Raw genomic sequence first — 18,837 nt, forward strand, 5'->3', positions numbered from 1 at the left:
ATAGCTCCAAACTATGCACACTTCATCAATATGTATACATGGATACATATATACATTAACTAATATAAATATAGTTCTCATTTTGTCCCAAATGTCCAGATGATTTCTGCAACCTGTACTATACTTTCGAACACACTAAACGTTAAAGCAAAAGAAAGCTTACCTTTAAGGTTTCAAAGTTATCCGCCAGCGAAGAAATAAATAACAATCAGTAATTATTTATTAATAGAATAATTATTCTTATAATATAATATATAATAATTAATTAAGATGCAAATGCTGTAAAAATGACGTTTATAAATAAAACCATAGGTGGCTTCGTATACTGAAAACCACAGTACACTTTACGTTCATGCGCATTGGCTACGTGCCCAGCCTGTTCCCCTGGGCCATAGCTCGTCCCCCTTTCTCCTCTGATATTTTCTTTCTATTGTTCTTCTCTTCAGTATCAGCTCTCTCTATCTCAGACACCACTCACCATGTCTAATCCTTCAAGGTTTTAATCAATTATCAATATATACCAATACGACATTAATTATAATAAAGATGAAAAATAAAATGGGTTTTTAATCATTTGTTTTAAACTTTTTACAGCGAAGAAATAAACAGCAGAAACGTCATCGATATCTCAGATGAACAGAAGCGGATCATTTTCGATTCCAACGAATGCTTCGCATGTACTCAGGTTGGATTACCTATTTTCCACTCCCATCGATGCTACCCTTCACAGCAACCGTACTGGGAAGCCACTGCCGGTTCCAGCCTAAGGCCTACAAAATTGCGGGCCCATTCCAATTGGGCCAGACCGAAGGCGGCCCATGGTGGGATCGTGGACCCACGTAGCAATAACGTGAAGAGGTGGAATCGCGTGGTGCTGCTGGCGCGTGGGATGGCGTTGGCCGTAGACCCTCTTTTCTTGTACGTAATGTCGTTGAGCGCGGCGGGAGATCCTTGCTTTTACTTGGACGTGCCACTTGCGGCGGCGGTGACTGTCGTAAGGACGTGTTTGGATGCGCTTCATTTGGCTTACATTTGGCTTCAGTTTCGGCTTGCTTACGTGTCCAGTGAATCCATGGTGGTCGGCTGCGGGAAACTCGTGTGGGACTCACGTGAGATTGCATTACATTACGTGCGATCTTTTAAGGGTTTTTGGCTTGATGCTTTTGTTATTCTTCCAATTCCACAGGTCAGACATCAATTTTAATTTTGTTATTTCAAGTGAGAGTATTGCTAAGGAGTAACCAATGCTCAATACCACATGTCATATTATTATTAAGACTCATACATACCTCTCTTACTTCACCAAAAAAATTAATAATAATAATAATAAATGGAACACTACTGGTGAGTGACTAGTTCTAAGCCCCTCTCTCAACTTTAAAAAACAATGATAATGACTATTCTGATATATGTGTGAAAAAAAATTACTTAATTGCGAAATACTATGTATGAAGTAACTGTAGTCCCACACACGCATAAATTCTTCTCATTATTTAATAATGAATAAATTATTTAATTAATTGCACTATTATAAGTAAATATGTAACACCTATATTTGCATACAGCTTCCACTAATATGTTAGAAATAAACGCACTTGGTAATTACTATACTGTTCATAATAGAAAAACATTAATTAAATGATATAAGACTAGCTAGAAACGTATAAATTAAAGTTAGTCAATGTAATTGATTAAGATACTAAATACTGTGGCCGTGGGAGATTTTAGGTATAATTTACATGAAAGTTGATTGGTTAATGGTTAGGCATTGCTATAATCAAGTCGTAGCATTAATGGTTAATATCAACTTGAAAAAAAAAATTGTCACTAATTATAAATTATTTTTTCTATATTGTGACTGAAAAATTTGCGGTTAAAAGTCTTAGTCACAAAAATTACATTTTATTGTAAATAAATGTATTTTTAATCACGATACTTGTTGTGGCTAAAGCTAAATCAGTGACAACTTGTAGCTAAATACTATATTTTAGTTACAAGTAATTTTTTGTTATGACTAAATTTACATTTAATCACAAAAAAATTATATTATGATTAAAAAGTTGTCACTAAACGTAGTTGTTTTTGTAGTGTATATAAGAATTACTAAAATGTATTATTTGTGCTAGTACTATTTTTAATATTATACTATTATTAGTATAATTAAGTATCAGATTTATATACTAAATTTTTTTTTTCACGAATATCTCTAGTCAATGAGAAAGTACTACTTATAAAAAATATTGAACACCACTAAATTAACAATACTCTTAATATATAATAGTATATGTGGCACTATTGATGACCAATTCACTATTTTTTATAATTAAACTAAAATATATAAAATATAATACTTAATTACATTAACAATTGTGTCATAAATCATGTAATGATATAAAATACATGGGTAATGATATGTGCACACCAAGGAGAGGTTTTGGCATCGACTTCTTAGTTCTTAGTTGGAGGTTTTTATCTGAAATCACGGAAGCTCTGACTTTTCGAAATGCGGGTGTGCTTAATGTTATTTACATAGTTTTAAGTTATTGTCTAATTAAGTTTGGAGTTTGGTCTCCAAACTTAAAAATTATATGTAAAATTAGATTCTTCTTTAGGATTTGTTCCAGATAATTTTAGTTTGTCTTTTAATAATTTTAGTTTGGGGAGTGCTAGTCTGAGAGCTCTCAATATGGGGGCTCACACATTGTTTAAGTATGTTTTATTAATTACTATTAGCAGGTATGGTGATCCATCTATCCCTTTGTATATACTCGTATTGCACGAGACAATTAAGGAATGAATGTAGGTTTTGTGTCCGTTTCTCTTTTTTATAGGTTCTCTCTATAGGTGAAGTTTGGGACCGTTTAAAGAAAATATAATATGTACACACAAATCACACACATGTATATACTTATATGACTTGTCATTTTAACTATGTATGTGAATTATGGGTGCACAAATCACTATTTTAAGATGAGTAATGATTTACATATAAAGTTGACATACACTTATATAGTAAATAATTTTAACTAATCATCCCACCATGTTTGGTGTAATTACTGATTTGTTCTCATATATAATTAGTCACATTAATGATCTGTATATTAAATAATCTTGTACACATTATAGCTCTTTACTATATGTATATAGTACCTTTTATTTAATATTAAGAAAATGTTAGATGTACATATTTGACCTTCTTAATTAATTAATATGTAGGCAGTAATTTGGCTGATTGTACCGAAATTACTGAGAGAAGAGAGAATCACAGTGATAATGATGGTACTTTTGTTGAGCTTCTTGTTTCAATTCCTTCCGAAGGTGCACCACGTCATTTACCTAATGAGACAACTACAAAAGGTCACAGGTTATGTCTTTGGCAGCGTTTGGTGGCGTTTTAATCTAAATGCCATAGCTTACTTGATTGCCTCTCACGTAAGCCTATATTATTCAAAGCTCATATCATCATCATATTATATATGTACAGTAACACACATACAGACACCCCTATCATATGTGTGTCTATATATATATATATAACAGGTGGCAGGAGCGTGCTGGTACATTCTTGCAACGGAACGCTTAATGGGATGCCTCCAGCAGCAATGTGACAGAAGCAAAAGTTGTAATAATCTCTCTGTTTATTGTTCGAGGGAGCAATGTGACATGGCATTATTACCAGGTCGTAATAACATGACAACAATAAGCTCCAAGTGTTTGGATGTAAATGGCCCTTTCAATTATGGAATTTATAATCCTGTTCTTCAAGTCTATTCCAGCAACTCCCTCGCCGTTAAGCTCCTTTATCCCATTTTCTGGGGTTTGTTGAACCTCAGGTAATTAATTAAGTGAATTTATTACCAATTAACTGTATCTAATGATGATACAATTTAATAATTGATTTTTACAGCTCCTTCGGGAACGAGCTAGAACCCACATGTAACTGGCTCGAATTGATTTTTTCTTGCTGCATAACAATTGCTGGGTTGGTGCTTTTTGTTACTTTAATCGGGAATATACAGGTGAGAGAGGCATGATCATATATATATATTGCTCTGATTGACTAGTGAGCTAGCTAATTCATTAATTTTATATGTCATGATGATAAAAACAAAAGGTGTTCTTGCATACGGTAATGGAAAATAAGAAGAAAATGCAACTACAGTATCGAGATCTGGAATGGTGGATGAAGAGGAGACAAATTCCATCTCATTTGAGAGGTAGAGTTAGACATTTTCAACGTCAAAGTTGGGCAGCCATGGGTGGTCAGGATGAGATGGAACTTATCAAACATTTTCCCGATGGTCTCCGCAGAGACATTAGACGTTTTCTTTGCATAGACATCGTCAAGAAGGTACTTCATTTTAGTTAGGTGTTATTTTAAAAGATTTCTCAGATTAATTAAAAATATCTATCAAATTTACTCTGTTTAATGTTTTGGTATCTATATATAGGTTCCACTCTTCCACTTGTTAGACGATCTCATTCTTGACAACATTTGTGATCGTCTCAGACCACTTATCTACTCCAAAGGCGAAAAGGTTTCAATTAATTAACAAATTATAAAATTATAATAAGATCTCTCATTCGGTTAATTAATATATAGGTTTCAATTTCAGATAGTGAGAGAGGGAGACCCAATTAAAAGGATGTCGTTTATAGTCCGTGGGAGAGTAAAACGAAGCCAGCGGCTAAGTAAAGGGTTCCTAGCCACGAGCACGTTGGAGTGCGGCGGTTTCTTAGGCGATGAGCTTCTGTCGTGGTGTCTATGCAGACCATTCAGGGACCGTCTTCCGGCATCCTCAGCCACATTCACCTGTGTTGATATGATCGAATCGTTCGTGATCGATGCAGAGGATCTCCGCTACGTCATCAATCACTTCCGCTACAAATTCGCTAGCGAGAGGCTCAAACGAACGGCTAGATACTACTCCTCCAACTGGCGAACATGGGGAGCCGTCGTTATACAGCTTGGCTGGCGCCGCTATAGGATGAGAACTAGGGGAATTTCGGTGGCGCCTTCGCTTGATGGAGCTACGGCTGCTAAGAATCGGCTTACCCAATATGCTGTTTTGTTCCTATCGCTCAGGCCACATGATCACCTTGAATAATATTTATATGTTAATTTAAGGACATTATATATAAATGCAATTAATTAGCTCATGGCCCTCTTTTAAATATATGGACAATTTTTTTTTTTTTTGAGTGAAAAAATATATGGACACTTTATTAATAAGTTTTGCCGAAATTAAGAAGCTGGTCATCCAAGGTTGATGTTTGTGGTTGGGCGGCTATGGACTATACATGCTAATCGGTACCAATATTAGTAGACCAAAAAGGGAAGGACCCTTCCTTTTGCGGGTAAGAAAATCATAATTGGGATTGCAAACTCTAAGCTATGAAATTTGGGCGTGAGTCTTTTGTCGAAATGGAACGACCTTAGCACATAGTTTGTGCAAGTGTCTCCACTAGCTTGTTGAGGTTCTTCTATATAGTCTTGTTTCAGCTCGCTGGGTAGGCCCTCCTTATCGGATGCTTAATTCTGATGCAGCTAGGTAGGCCCTCCTTATCGGAGGATGCTTAATTCTGATGCAGCTAAGTAGGCCCTCCTTATCGGATGCTTAATTCTGATGCAGCTATATTCATCATCACAGACTATATGGCCTATAGTGATGATCTTGTGATCATATCATATTTTTATTAGGGCTGAACATTTTGAACGGGTTTGACCCGAGCCCGAGCAACCCGTCCGAACCCGAACTGGTGAACCCGCAAAAAAAAAAAATTTAAAAAGCTTCGGGCGGGTTGGGTTCAACCCGGTACCCTTCGGGTGGGTTGGCGGGTTGAGATTTTAGGGGTACCGGGTTTCGGGTTGAACCCGCGAACCCGCCCGCCAACCCGGTTTATAAATATATTATATATATTTCTTTTATTACTCTTTTTATATATATAATATGAAATTTGGGATTGCAAACTCTAAGCTATGAAATTTGGGCGTGAGTCTTTTGTCGAAATGGAACGACCTTAGCACATAGTTTGTGCAAGTGTCTCCACTAGCTTGTTGAGGTTCTTCTATATAGTCTTGTTTCAGCTCGCTGGGTAGGCCCTCCTTATCGGATGCTTAATTCTGATGCAGCTAGGTAGGCCCTCCTTATCGGAGGATGCTTAATTCTGATGCAGCTAAGTAGGCCCTCCTTATCGGATGCTTAATTCTGATGCAGCTATATTCATCATCACAGACTATATGGCTTATAGTGATGATCTTGTGATCATATCATATTTTTATTAGGGCTGAACATTTTGAACGGGTTTGACCCGAGCCCGAGCAACCCGTCCGAACCCGAACTGGTGAACCCGCAAAAAAAAAAATTTAAAAAGCTTCGGGCGGGTTGGGTTCAACCCGGTACCCTTCGGGTGGGTTGGCGGGTTGAGATTTTAGGGGTACCGGGTTTCAGGTTGAACCCGCGAACCCGCCCGCCAACCCGGTTTATAAATATATTATATATATATTTCTTTTATTACTCTTTTTATATATATAATATGGACTTTAGATTTTTATGGACTATGGATATTGGATATGGATGTATTTTGAAATATTTTAGTTTTCACTTTTATCATGATTCATGAACATGAATATGAAGTTTGATTTGAATCTTTGATAAATAGGTTGTTTGCTTGTTGGTTGGATTGATTAATGTATTTTTTCTTCAATAGTAGATACTATGAACAAATTGTTATATTATATATGCTTAATTTAATAAATAAAAAAATAAAAAAAAATAATTATTTGAATAAAAAATTAATTTTTTTTAAAGAGTTGACCGAGTTGACTGAGTTGACCGGGTCAACCCGCCAACCCGCTAAACCCGACCAACCGAAACCCGCCAACCCGTGACCCGCTAACCCGCCAACCCGCCAACCCATGCGTTATTCGGGTCCAGGTTCGGTTTCAATTTTTTGAACCCGAAACCCGTGAACCCAAAACCCGCCAACCCGAAACCCGGTAAACCCGCCCGATGTTCAGCCCTAATTTTTATTGGGTCAGCTATCTGGCCTATATAGTAAATGAAGCTTTGAGAATTCTTAATACAGAGTTGATATATGGAGTTTTTATATCACATACTGAAAATTTTAAATTTTTTATTTTTTTAATGTGAGACGAATTTTTTTTTTTCAAAAATAATATGTTTTTCTCAAAAATATTATGCAAGTTTTATACTGTATACCGTCACTACTACAAAAATAGGTTTTCCCGACATTTTTAAATAGTCGTTTAAAGTATTCCCATCGGTTTCTATAACAGTTGCCTATACGACCGTCGTAAAACGCGCATAATAGGTGACGGTTCAAAACCGTCGCTAATGAGAGTTTCCCGACGGTTTAAAATTGTCGCCTATAACTGGGTATAAACGACGGTTTATAACCGTGCCTTATACTATAGGGGTCGCCTATAGTATAGGGCACGATTCAAAACTGTCGCATATACCCTGTTATAGGCGACGATTTTAAACCGTCGGAAATGTAAAAAAAAATAAAAAGAAAAAAAATACAATGGCAGAAAAATCTATATTTTCCCCTATTTTTTCCTCCATTAGCTTTGTAATTTTACCTAAATTAAAATAAAACAACTAATTAGCGACGGACGGGAAATAACAAAATAAATAAATACATATATTTATACCAAAGTGACGGACGGGAAGTGGTGGTGGTCCGACGTATGAGACGAAGATGAGAGGGACACCGATGGGAGGTGGTGGTGGTCCGACGTATGCGACGAAGAGTAGAGGGGGACCGACGGGAGGAGGGGTGGGTGGAGATCGATGGACGGGAGAGACAAGAAGAAAGGGAGATCGAGAGAGGGAGGAAGACGGCGAGAGAGGAGGGGGATGGTACGGAGGCGTGGGTGGAGTTTTTGAGAGTTAAGATTTTCGTTTTAGTGTGTGGGAAATGGAGAAGAAATAGGTGAGAAGATATAAGTGGGCATGTGGGAAATAGAAAAAAAATAGGTGGGCACGTGGGAAATGTGACAAGAAGTAGGTGATGATATTTTAATAGATCCTTATAGGCGACAGTTTTAAACGGTCCCCTATAGTATAGGTGACGGTTTTAAACCGTCGCCTATAAGGGTCCATTAAAAAAATCACATTTTATTAAAAAAAAATATCGCCTATTTTGTTTACTACAATTTAAAACCGTCGGGAATACTAAATTTTTCCCGACGATTTTAAATAATTACTTAATTTTTTTAATGACGGTCCCCAAAAAAAATCGTTTTTAGGACCGTCGCGAATTCTGATATTTGTAGTAGTGCGTGTTAAGTTTTAACTGTTGTTCTACAGTTGTTTTTTTAGTTGTTCCATTATTGTTTTAATTGTTTTATTTTGTTATTTTACGGTTGTTTTATAAAAAAAAATATTATTTTATAAAAAAATTTGTGTGAGAATAAAATTATAAATTTTTACCTAAAATGTAATATTTTTATAAAAATTTATTAATGTGTCCAACACCATTAAAAAAAATTAGTTATAGGAATTTATTACTTATTTAATTAAAATATATAGGTAGTACCATCTATATCAATATCAATATCATCAATATATATAATAAAGGAATGCACAAAGGATTCCTATGTGGCAGCTTATATGAGTTTTTTTTTTCCTAATCTTCTTTTTCTTAATTTTTTAGCTTATATGAGTTTTTGATTTTATTCTTCTCATTTAATTAGCTTTAAATTTTGATTTCTCCTTTTTACAAAACCTTTGCCTTTACAGTTTTCGTAACTTCAAATTTTAAATTACATTTAATTGGCATTTTATTTAATAAAACCTTTCCCATACCATACCGTTTTATCTGGATTTCTATTGCCTATTTATTTTACAAAACCATTCCCTTACCATATTCTCAAGTTCTCTGACTAAACTCTTTGTTGCTCTACCTTCATCTCTTTACACCCGACGAATCGCGATGTAGGCATTGGAATCATCACCTGGTCTGATCATCTTTTTCTTTCTTTTCTGTTTTTTTTTTTTATTTTAGATTTTTATTTTATGCACGTTTATCCAAAAAATTAACTTTAGAATTGAAAAAGAAAAGGAACTATTTTCAAATGCGAGATATTCTACTCAATCCATCTATATGAGAGGTGTTTCTTCTATGAGTATGTATATTTTTCTGTTGCATACAATTATCTATTTCTTTTTTTTTTTTTTTGGTTTTCTCTTAATTGGATTATAAATTATGATTTAAATTTTATTAATCTCTCTTCTTTTCTTTTCCTGGCTTTTGTGTTAATTTAATTATTAAATGTGATTTCAATTAAATAAAAATAGGTCTCCATGAATGTACTTAATTTGTCATTGTTTTGTTTTTTGGCTAGATCGTAAATAATAGACAGATCTTTATAATTCTGAATCCATTTTTTTTGTTAGGCAGCACGTGTTTCAATATATTCTTTAGTGGTAATAAGCCTTCTAAGAACTGCTAACATTCAAAGTGATATAAGTATCTATAAATTTTTTTGAATTTAGCAGGTGTTATGGTACTGCAGTTTTATTTTTCTTCTCATAATTTGGTTATCAGATTTATTTTTTTTAGACAAATTTGTAAGCCCAAGTTCTTGTCTAACCTATCTTTTTCATATTTAGATTGATTTTATCTTGATTTAATCTTGAATATAAAAAGAACAAAATCAAAGATTCAACACCAGAATTTTACAAGCTTCATCTGCACTGAAAACACATCTCAGCCGACTAGTGCTTGGGTTCCCCGAACCAGGGTAAATTCATCCACTAATTCTCAAAGGTTCATATTACAATTTCCAATTCTCTCTAAAGGAATCAAATACAACCTTAACAGCAATTAGTAATGAATTACCAACAACAATCAAGAACACTGATTGTTAATGCACAATCCCTTGTGCTGCAACTGAGCTCTTCTTCAACATGTCTTCAACCTGAAATCCCTTCAGATCTGATGATGAAGATGACACTGAACTCCCTTCAGTTTGAACTCAGCAATTCCGCATCTCGCATCATTCCGCCATTGATGAACACTCTCAAGCTCCAAGATCTGACCTGCCATAGAACATACAGAAGAAACAAGACGAAAAGAAACGAACGTAATCCCCAAATCTCCGATCAAAAGTTCGTCAACAAAATAACCAGAAATCGTATTTATACCCAGCTAAACCAAGAAACCCGAAATAGACAACTGTTACCGTCTGAACAATTAAAACCTAAAATATCTTTGCTGACGTGGACTAACACTAACAGTACGAACCCCAGACAAAACACTACGAGTCCCAGACGCAACTGGAAAGCTACTGGACATAATTTGTCACTACAGAAAATAATAGTTCTAACAAAATTAATCTATAGTTTACATATTTAAAGAACTACACATTCACGGAAAAGAAAATGAGTCAATACTTTCTCTTTCTTTTTTTTTTATGAATAATGTTTTATGAGCAAAACTAATTTGTGGCTTTTTAGAGCAAAGCTAATTAATAGCTGTAGGATTAAAATTATTTATATGATAATCAATAGATTAAGATTTTTTGGAAAAAATAAATTCTAATTTCTAACAAATAATCTATTGGTGATAGGTACTGCAATTTTATTTTTCTTCTCATAGTTCTCAAAGATGTTATTCATAAATCTACAGTTTGCATATTTAAAAACGTTAGAGAAATGAGAAAATGCTTTCTTCTTTCTTTCTTTTAGTAGACTTAAACTAATTTGTGACTTATTAGAGTGAGTTTAATTAGTGGACTATGATCTTTATAAATAAAATATATATAACTTTTTGAAAAAAAAAAATTCTTATTTATATCTTACAAAAATTCTACTTCACAAAGCAATATTTTTTCATAGAAGAAATATAACATTCAGCAAAAAAAAAGTGAAGATCAGTTTTCTAATTTTTAATTAGGCGGTTTACAATTAAATATTTACAACTCGAAAATTATATTGGGTTGGTAAAAATATGTTGTAACCCGACCAAACCGACTGACTTATATCCCTACTATCAGTGGCGGTAAAAATAGGTGTACCGAAAACATCACCAAAAATAGGGATGATGCATATCAAAACAACCAACTCGATGAGTAGATCACACTCATGCCAACTATTTGTGGAAACGGCATACGATATCGTCTGAAAATTTTCGGAAAGAGACGAAGTTATAAAAGCATCATTAAAAGTAGTGGGATGGACGAAATGGCTTAGAGTATATTGTTCTCCTCGATGAGCTGAGTCTAGTGGTGAAGAAGACTCGTCAAACGGATGCTGGATTGGCCAAAAAATCTGTTCAAAGTTTGAACCTTCAAACTTTGACTTGCAATCTCGAGTTAACGGTGGCAAAAGGAGCAGCGCCGCTTAGAGATTGAGGTCACCGTTGAGTGAGAAGTCAATGCTCTGGTGCGTGGGTTCAGTGTTAGCCGAACTAGGGTCGCCAACGATTTTAATGTGTGTGAGAGAGATTAAGTGAGTGACTATAGGTCTCTATTTTTTATTTTATTCTTTTGACCAAATATTTACAAATTAATAATTATAAAGCGTCACCTAATAATAAGATTAGTATTAAAAATTGAGCATTGCTATTCGACACCAATAGTACCTAGTACTTTTAGGCATATCACCTTACAATTAATTGGCTAGCAATACTCTTTAAAAGTTATTACATTAAACTATATGGACCAATAGCAATAATAAATAGAAGAGTGTTAATCACCACTACTACTGTTGCCCCTGATTTCGCCCAATATACGTGGACCAATCAAACAGGGACACGTGGATCAGATAACTTGTAAATATTTGATAAGTCTTTGTATGCCACAAGGAAGCGCCCTGGGCATAGGTCCCGGAGGAGGCACCCGGAGTGCAAGGTGCTCCCGGAAGCTCGCATAGCATAAAGCCTCTCCGGGAAGTGTCATGCCTCTCCTGAGCAATCAAGTCGCATTTAATGCTGCATGGGAGGAAGCGTGTTGGGACTGCAACACGCAATAAAGTCTGACGGCACGACCTCCAAACAGCAGCGCCACAGTAATGATCATTTAAGTCTAGCGACGGCTACTCTGCGAAGAGTCACATCAATCACAAGGCAAAAAGGACATTCCTCATAAAAACCCTACAGCACCTAGGGATTTGATCATGCATTACCCATGGCATATTCATTGGGAATACCCAACTTTATGGATACTTACAGATACGTTTGTAAGAACAATTCTAGGGATTACCCCACCAAAAACACTATAAATACCCCCTCAAAACTCATTTAATGGGATCGAGAATCTTGGGTTGCATATGAGCAAGAAGAGAAAATACTCACCAAGAACATTCTCTGTATTTATAAGGGTAACATTCCCTCAAGTGTGGAATCTGTATTAAATACATCCATTAATAACAAAGACTCGTGGACTAAGGCTCATTAACGCCCCAACCACGTAAAAATCCTTATCTCACTTTCTTACAGCTCAATATTATAAGCATATTTTAATAGTTGCCGAAAATCTCGGTCAACAACTACCTTTTAGCATTTCTCATAAAAATTAGTTAACTTTGGTGGCCCGTAACAACTTCTGTTGCGCTCTCTCCATAGTAAATTAACTAGGGAAATTTGATTTTTTATGCTTACATTTGGTTAAACTTTTTTTCCTAACATAATAACTAATATTTGTAGGATATGACAATTTTTATGATATCCCTAAAATACTCCCCATTTACACAATCGGACCCCATCGGACCCCACATCAGACACAATCGGACCAATCGGACCCCATCGGACCCCCAATCGGACCCATCAGACCATATCTGTTATCAATTTTTTTTTTATTATTTTTTTTTATGTTTTTGTACATAAAAAAAAGTAGCATCAGGTGACCATCGGACCATATATGCTACCTAATTTTTTTTTTTATATTTTTGCACATAAAAAAAGGTAGCATCAGGTGACCATCGGACTACCATTGGACTACCATCGGACCCCATCAGACCATATCTGCTACCCAATTTTTTTTTTATCTTTTAATATTTTTGCACATAAAAAAAAAGTAGCATCAGGTGACCATCGGCCCACCATCGGACTACCATCGGACCATATCATCGGACTACCATCGGACCTTCGTCTACTCATTTTAACAACAAGAAAGCATCAAACTACCATCGGACCACCATCGAGCCTGACAAAAAAACCAATTTTTTGCTCAAAACTTAGATCTGGCCATTTTCGTCCCTAAGTCTAACATCTACTCACAGATAACAAACATTAATCATTCAATTTATTCCTTTGACAACATTGCCCATCATAAATCACCCCAAAAAAAATAATGACAAAAAAAAATGGGCCGAATGCTTACCTTCAACATCTCGAAGGTAGTCGGGTCTCACGGTGGTCGTTTGTGTAGGCGGTGAGGGTAGGTTCGGTTTTGGTGAGGGTGAGATGTTGAGAGAGAACTGAGAAAGATAGAGAAAGAGAGAGTATTTTATGCATATTTTTTTCAAATTTCTCATTAACTATCTCACTTTTCCCAACAACAAATAAATATCAGTAGTGGTCCGCCATAAGTTGTTTTGGTTCCCATTTTAAAAAAAAAAAAGTGATTTTGGTTTGCTTGTTAATTTTTCTTTTGTTTCTCTAAAGGGTGAAGTGGGGAGTAGGGCTAGGATGGTCATATAGAGAGAGAAACGTACAGGTAACGGTGAGGGCCGGTGAGCTGAGTCATAAGAGTCCAGTGTCTATTTTGCATAAATATATAGTCCAAATTATTTTTGGTTTAAATTAAGAACGTTTAAAATTCTGAAAAGGGGGATGGAACGGGAACGGGACCGGGAGGCAAATTTTATTATTAATTAATTGGCGCACAATCGTATACTGATTTCCTGGCAACCTATATATACTTCACTTCTACTTTTTACAATTTTGAAAACACACTTGTAAATTTCTTTGGCTGATATGCATATTGATATTTATATTTATATATGCACTATTTAAGTATAAAATATATAGTGCTATTCTTTTTTTTACGTGAAAATAGTATATAAACTCGTATATTTGCTTCAAAATGAAGTTTTCTATCAAACAAAATGTCAAAAGCTTAACACGTGCAGCACTGCATGCAAGTTTTAAATCACCATCCAAATCTCTTACCATTCTATGACACACGTGCGCGCAGCGCATACCATGACCCCAAATGCAACGATATATAATTATTATTATTATTATTATTATTTGAACGTTGTAAAGGAGAGATTAGAGAACACAACATTTGAAATAGGGGAAAAAAAAAGTTCATATTTAACACATAAATTTTCTCTTACAAAAGGACGAAACAGACTCCACAACACAAAAAGACAAGTAAAAAAAGAAAAAAGTCTTAACCATAAACAGAAAATAAATTAACAAAAAGTAACCTCTCCCCTCCATCCACATTAACATTCACATGAGCTAGCTTTACTTATTATTCTTGACATAAAACTCTTACAATCGACGCACCCAAAAGGGCCACGTCATCGATCAGAACCCAGTAAAGTAGTAGTGGTGAAGAATCTTAAGACTGCTGCTGCCCAGAGGTGAGATGCTGCTGCCCGAACTGCTCAGCCTTGTCCTTCATCTCCCTAGCCTTGCTGGCTAGCTTGTGTCGAGCTTGGTCAAGCTGGTCAGCTCCTAGTGGGTGCTTACCTGTCACGTACCTGTATATCCACGATAACACGGTGATCGCTGCCACACCGAATCCTCCCGAGGCAAGAAACCCTGTTATGATCAAACCCACGGTGATTAAAGCTGGCACCAGAACAGGACTGAATATCACAAACAGTGGGGTCGCGATTGTCAGAGCGATGACCGTTGCGGCCAGGACCAGACCCGACAGGATCAGGAGGGAACCGCCGGCGGTCACCGCCGTTGCAGCCTTCACCACTTGGTGGGACCTAGGCTGTGTCTGTGGTTGGCCGTAGTGCTGTTGAGATTGCTGATGAAGCTCCGCCATTGGATCGGAATGATCGAACGGCTCTTGTAATAAGTGTTTTGATTGTGGAAAAACAAGAAAACTAAAATGAGGAGACGAATGTTTGGAAGTGAGTAATTATAATGGTTATTTGAGAGTGATATGTGTTGGGAGTTTATGTAGGAAAGGAAGACTGGGAAGGTTGATGATTGTGGCGTGGCACGTGTACAGTAGGAGTGTGCCACGTGTTGAGTCCTTCTCATGCAAGGGCTTGCATGTCACTCACCGCTTTTGTCTTGCGACACATTGTTTTTGGTTTTTCTTTTGTATCATCACATATTTCTCAAAATAATAGACGTTTTTCAAAAAGTGTGGTCTCAAACTAAGCTTCCTAACCAAAATAATATTACATGTTTTCTAATATATAATTTTTTACTGTATTAAAATAATTGATTTTTTTTTAAAGAATTACCTCATACTATTTTTTACATTTTTTTTAATTTATGGTTTGATCAATTGTTATAGGTAGTTTTTAGGTGAGTTGTTGAGTTGTGTAGATTTTAGTTGCGATTAGCTCAATTAGTTGCTATAAGAGTTTTTTTATATAGAATTCTGGATAAATGCAAAAAAAAAAAAAAAAAAAAAAATCAAAATGTAAAAATAAAAAAAATTCAAATTTTTACTGTATTAAACAATTTGAAAATAAAATAATAATCCGTTGCTATAAAATATTATTAATAGATGTCTAAATTATTAAATTAATTATTATTATAAATATTTAATTGTATTTTCTTTTATTATGGTGGCGTTTAGTAATATTTTTTTAATCAGTTCTGTTTTTAAAATTAGAAAAGTAAAAATATTTTTCAAAAATATTTCTATAAAACTATTTTCACTTTTCAATTTTTTAATTAAAAATTAAAAATTTAAAAATAAAAAAATTAGAAAAAAGTCCTTAAATTCAACAATCTCAATAGTTCATGGGACATTTTTAATGACCTTAAAAGTTCAGGGGACATGATTTGGTACATGTCAAAGTTCAGGGGGAAAAAATCCTAATTAGCCTTTCAGTAATTGTTTATATACTTAACCATGCTCCTCAAACTTTGATTCTGCCAAATCATGCTTCTCGAACTTTGACATGTACTAAATCATGACCCCTAGACTTTCATCCATGTTAGACTTTTTTACTAAAATTGGAAAAAAAAAATCCTTAAATCCAACAATCTCAATAGTAGGGGGCATTTTTAAGGACCTCAAAAGTTCAGGGAGCATGATTTGGTACATGTCAAAGTTAAGGGGGCAAAAATCCTAATTAAATAAAAAAAATTAGAAATTTGGTGTAAAAACTTTGAAATTAAATTCCCAATAAACTAGGAAAACTTACAAAAATACTGGAATTTGGGTTAACTTTTACAAAAATACCGTCACACGAAAATCTTTTCAAAAATACTGTGTTCTTATAAAATACCAGTAAAACACAAAGCAGAACAACTCAAAACAATAGTAGAACAACTAAAAAACACCAGTGAAAACTTAACACAGTATACAACAGTATGAAACTTATAAAACACACATTAAAAAAGTCAAAAATACCGCCTGACAGTATTTTTGTAAAAAATTAACAAAAGTTAGTATACCATGTAAATTTTCCATCAACTATTAAACCAACAAATAATAGGGCCCAAACCCAGAAAGAAATAATAGGGCCCAAACCCAAAGGGTTTCTTTTGAGGGCCGTACTAATACGTTTCTCTAAATTCGTTCATGTAGGCTTGGCTAACTCCGAAACTTGGTGAAGAAGAAGAGTAGCTCAAGAGATCTGATTGAGAATTACAGATCCCAATCGCATTGAACTGAACAACGCCATGGTATCCTTCTCTACTCATATAGCATAATCGTTTTTCTGTTCTTCTTCTTTATATAAGTTTTTCTTTATGGTCGATCAAAAAATTATAATAAGTTTTTCTGAAACTGTTTACAATTGTTGTTTCGTTTCGTTCAAGGTTCTATTGCTGTTAGATCCTTTTCTCAATGAGCTTACTAGCATGTTCGAGCGAAGCACCGACATTGGTTCTGTTTGGGTCACCCTTAAACGATGTATATACTCTTTATCCATGTGTGTTTGTGATTATAGCCAAATTCATATATCAGTTGTTTTTTTTTTCTTCCCCCTTTGTAATTTGCATTTACGTATGTGGGTTTTTGTTTTTAGCACCTTTGAAATCTCATGTGCAAAAGAATAAGATGAAATCTTCTGGAGAAATCCTCGAATTTCGATGCCTTATTCGCGCAACAGACGGGAAGAAGACGATTTCTACTTCGGTATGTATTTTTATTATTATTGTTATTATTTTAATTGTAGCCCTATTTTGTTAGTAGCATGTGTTGAATTTTCGTCTGTTGCTTTTAATATCCAATTGAGGAAGTGTTAAGAAAATTGTACTGCCCAATCACGCTGTTTTTGGAATAATTTGCTTAATGGGTATACGTTGTTTGAAAAGGTTTTTGTACAGACATGCCCTTTACCATGGTATGATTTATTTAGAATCTTAGATGATTGTTATTGTTTGTTGTTTACTGTGTTTGAGTTGATATGCTTTAACATTTGGTGTTATGTTTATGAGGTATAGTTAGATAAAGTTTTTAGATACTAGAATGGAGGGCACAATTCCCAGTTGTGGATGTATTGGATCTACTTCGATATGAGTATGATCCTGTGACTGTGAGGAGACCATAGAATGGAGCTAATTATTAAGGATTTATGACTTGTGACACTCGTTATGTGTGCCCTGAATTTTAGGTAGATGAGATTAGATTCCCAAATTTGGAAAAATTACCATGTAGCTGCTTTGAGTTTTATGGATTGTGAAACCTTCTGTATCCTATAGCTGTAACAATTTTAGTTTGTGTTGTATTAAGGTTTACATTACATAGTGTAGTGAAGTATGACGGTTGATGAATACATACCATGGTAGTGGTTATGTGAAAATAGACATTAATTCTGTTGTAGGTTTTACATACATATTAGACTGAGGTATGAAGCTTGATGAATACTATACAATGGTAGGTAGTGGTTATGTGAAAATAGACATTAATTCTGTTGTAGGTTTTACATACATATTAGACTGAGGTATGAAGCTTGATGAATACTATACAATGGTAGGTAGTGGTTATGTAAAAAAAAAAGGAGACTAATCATATTGTTGCATATCTATCACTCATTCTTTGTATCAGTCATACAAACCAAAGTTTGATTTATACTTTTTAGTTGGTGATGGTACTGGTAGTAACATGTTTGTGCTAAGTGCTTGTTTTCGAACTTTTCCGTTTAAATGTACTAAAGTAATGTCAATAGTGAAGGTTAGCTTTTTCTTGAGGCAGAGTGATGCTAATGCATTGACTCTCTTTCATTGAACTTGAACTTGGTTGACACTCGAATCTTATATTTTGCTTCTTGGGGAAGGTTGGGGCGAAGGATCATATGCGCTTTCAAGCTTCATATGCCACTATCCTAAAGGCCCACATGACAGCTCTAAAGAAGAGGGAGAGAAAAGAAAAGAAAAAAGCCATGGAGACTGATAAGAAAGAGGCAGATCTGAAGAACCCCAGGAAGGTGTAAAGAAAGCCTCTGTAAAGACTATAATAGTGCCTTTTGCCTTCGTCTTACACACTAATCACCCAGAAAAGTAGATTTTTTTTTTGTTCAATTGCACAGGGATTAAAGCTTTCATGATTTTGTTATGCTGGTTGTTTTTTTTTGATAGTTATATTATTTGATATTGAAGCATTTTGATGAGATTTTTGATATGATTTTCAGAAAAAATCGTTCTAAAGTTTGTCTCTTGTAGAATTGAAAAACACTGCTTGATATTATTAAATGAGCTTATTACTGGTTA

At 34.8% G+C, this 18,837-nt stretch overlaps 3 protein-coding genes across 3 annotated transcripts; 2 read left to right on the top strand and 1 right to left on the bottom strand.

Annotated features, from left to right (window-relative positions):
- Window positions 1–320: 320 nt before the first annotated feature.
- LOC115706895 (cyclic nucleotide-gated ion channel 2-like) lies at window positions 321–5,160 on the top strand. The gene is made up of 8 exons (XM_061102303.1): window positions 321–496; window positions 595–1,186; window positions 3,217–3,432; window positions 3,541–3,833; window positions 3,908–4,019; window positions 4,115–4,351; window positions 4,452–4,538; window positions 4,617–5,160. The coding sequence occupies exons 1-8, from the start codon at window positions 480–482 to the stop codon at window positions 5,106–5,108; spliced, it is 2,046 nt and encodes a 681-aa protein (XP_060958286.1). The 5' UTR covers window positions 321–479; the 3' UTR covers window positions 5,109–5,160.
- A 9,106-nt stretch (window positions 5,161–14,266) lies between these two features.
- Window positions 14,267–15,097, bottom strand: LOC115706848 (oleosin Cor a 13). The gene has a single exon (XM_030634606.2). It carries the CDS (start codon window positions 14,978–14,980, stop codon window positions 14,543–14,545), a length of 438 nt encoding a protein of 145 aa, XP_030490466.1. The 5' UTR covers window positions 14,981–15,097; the 3' UTR covers window positions 14,267–14,542.
- A 1,561-nt stretch (window positions 15,098–16,658) lies between these two features.
- LOC115708225 (signal recognition particle 14 kDa protein) lies at window positions 16,659–18,837 on the top strand. The gene is made up of 4 exons (XM_030636444.2): window positions 16,659–16,809; window positions 16,945–17,038; window positions 17,154–17,263; window positions 18,405–18,837. Exons 1-4 carry the CDS (start codon window positions 16,807–16,809, stop codon window positions 18,558–18,560), a joined length of 363 nt encoding a protein of 120 aa, XP_030492304.2. The 5' UTR covers window positions 16,659–16,806; the 3' UTR covers window positions 18,561–18,837.

The sequence above is a fragment of the Cannabis sativa genome, chromosome 1 (genome assembly GCF_029168945.1).
Source record: "Cannabis sativa cultivar Pink pepper isolate KNU-18-1 chromosome 1, ASM2916894v1, whole genome shotgun sequence".
Classification (NCBI taxonomy): Eukaryota; Viridiplantae; Streptophyta; class Magnoliopsida; order Rosales; family Cannabaceae; genus Cannabis; species Cannabis sativa.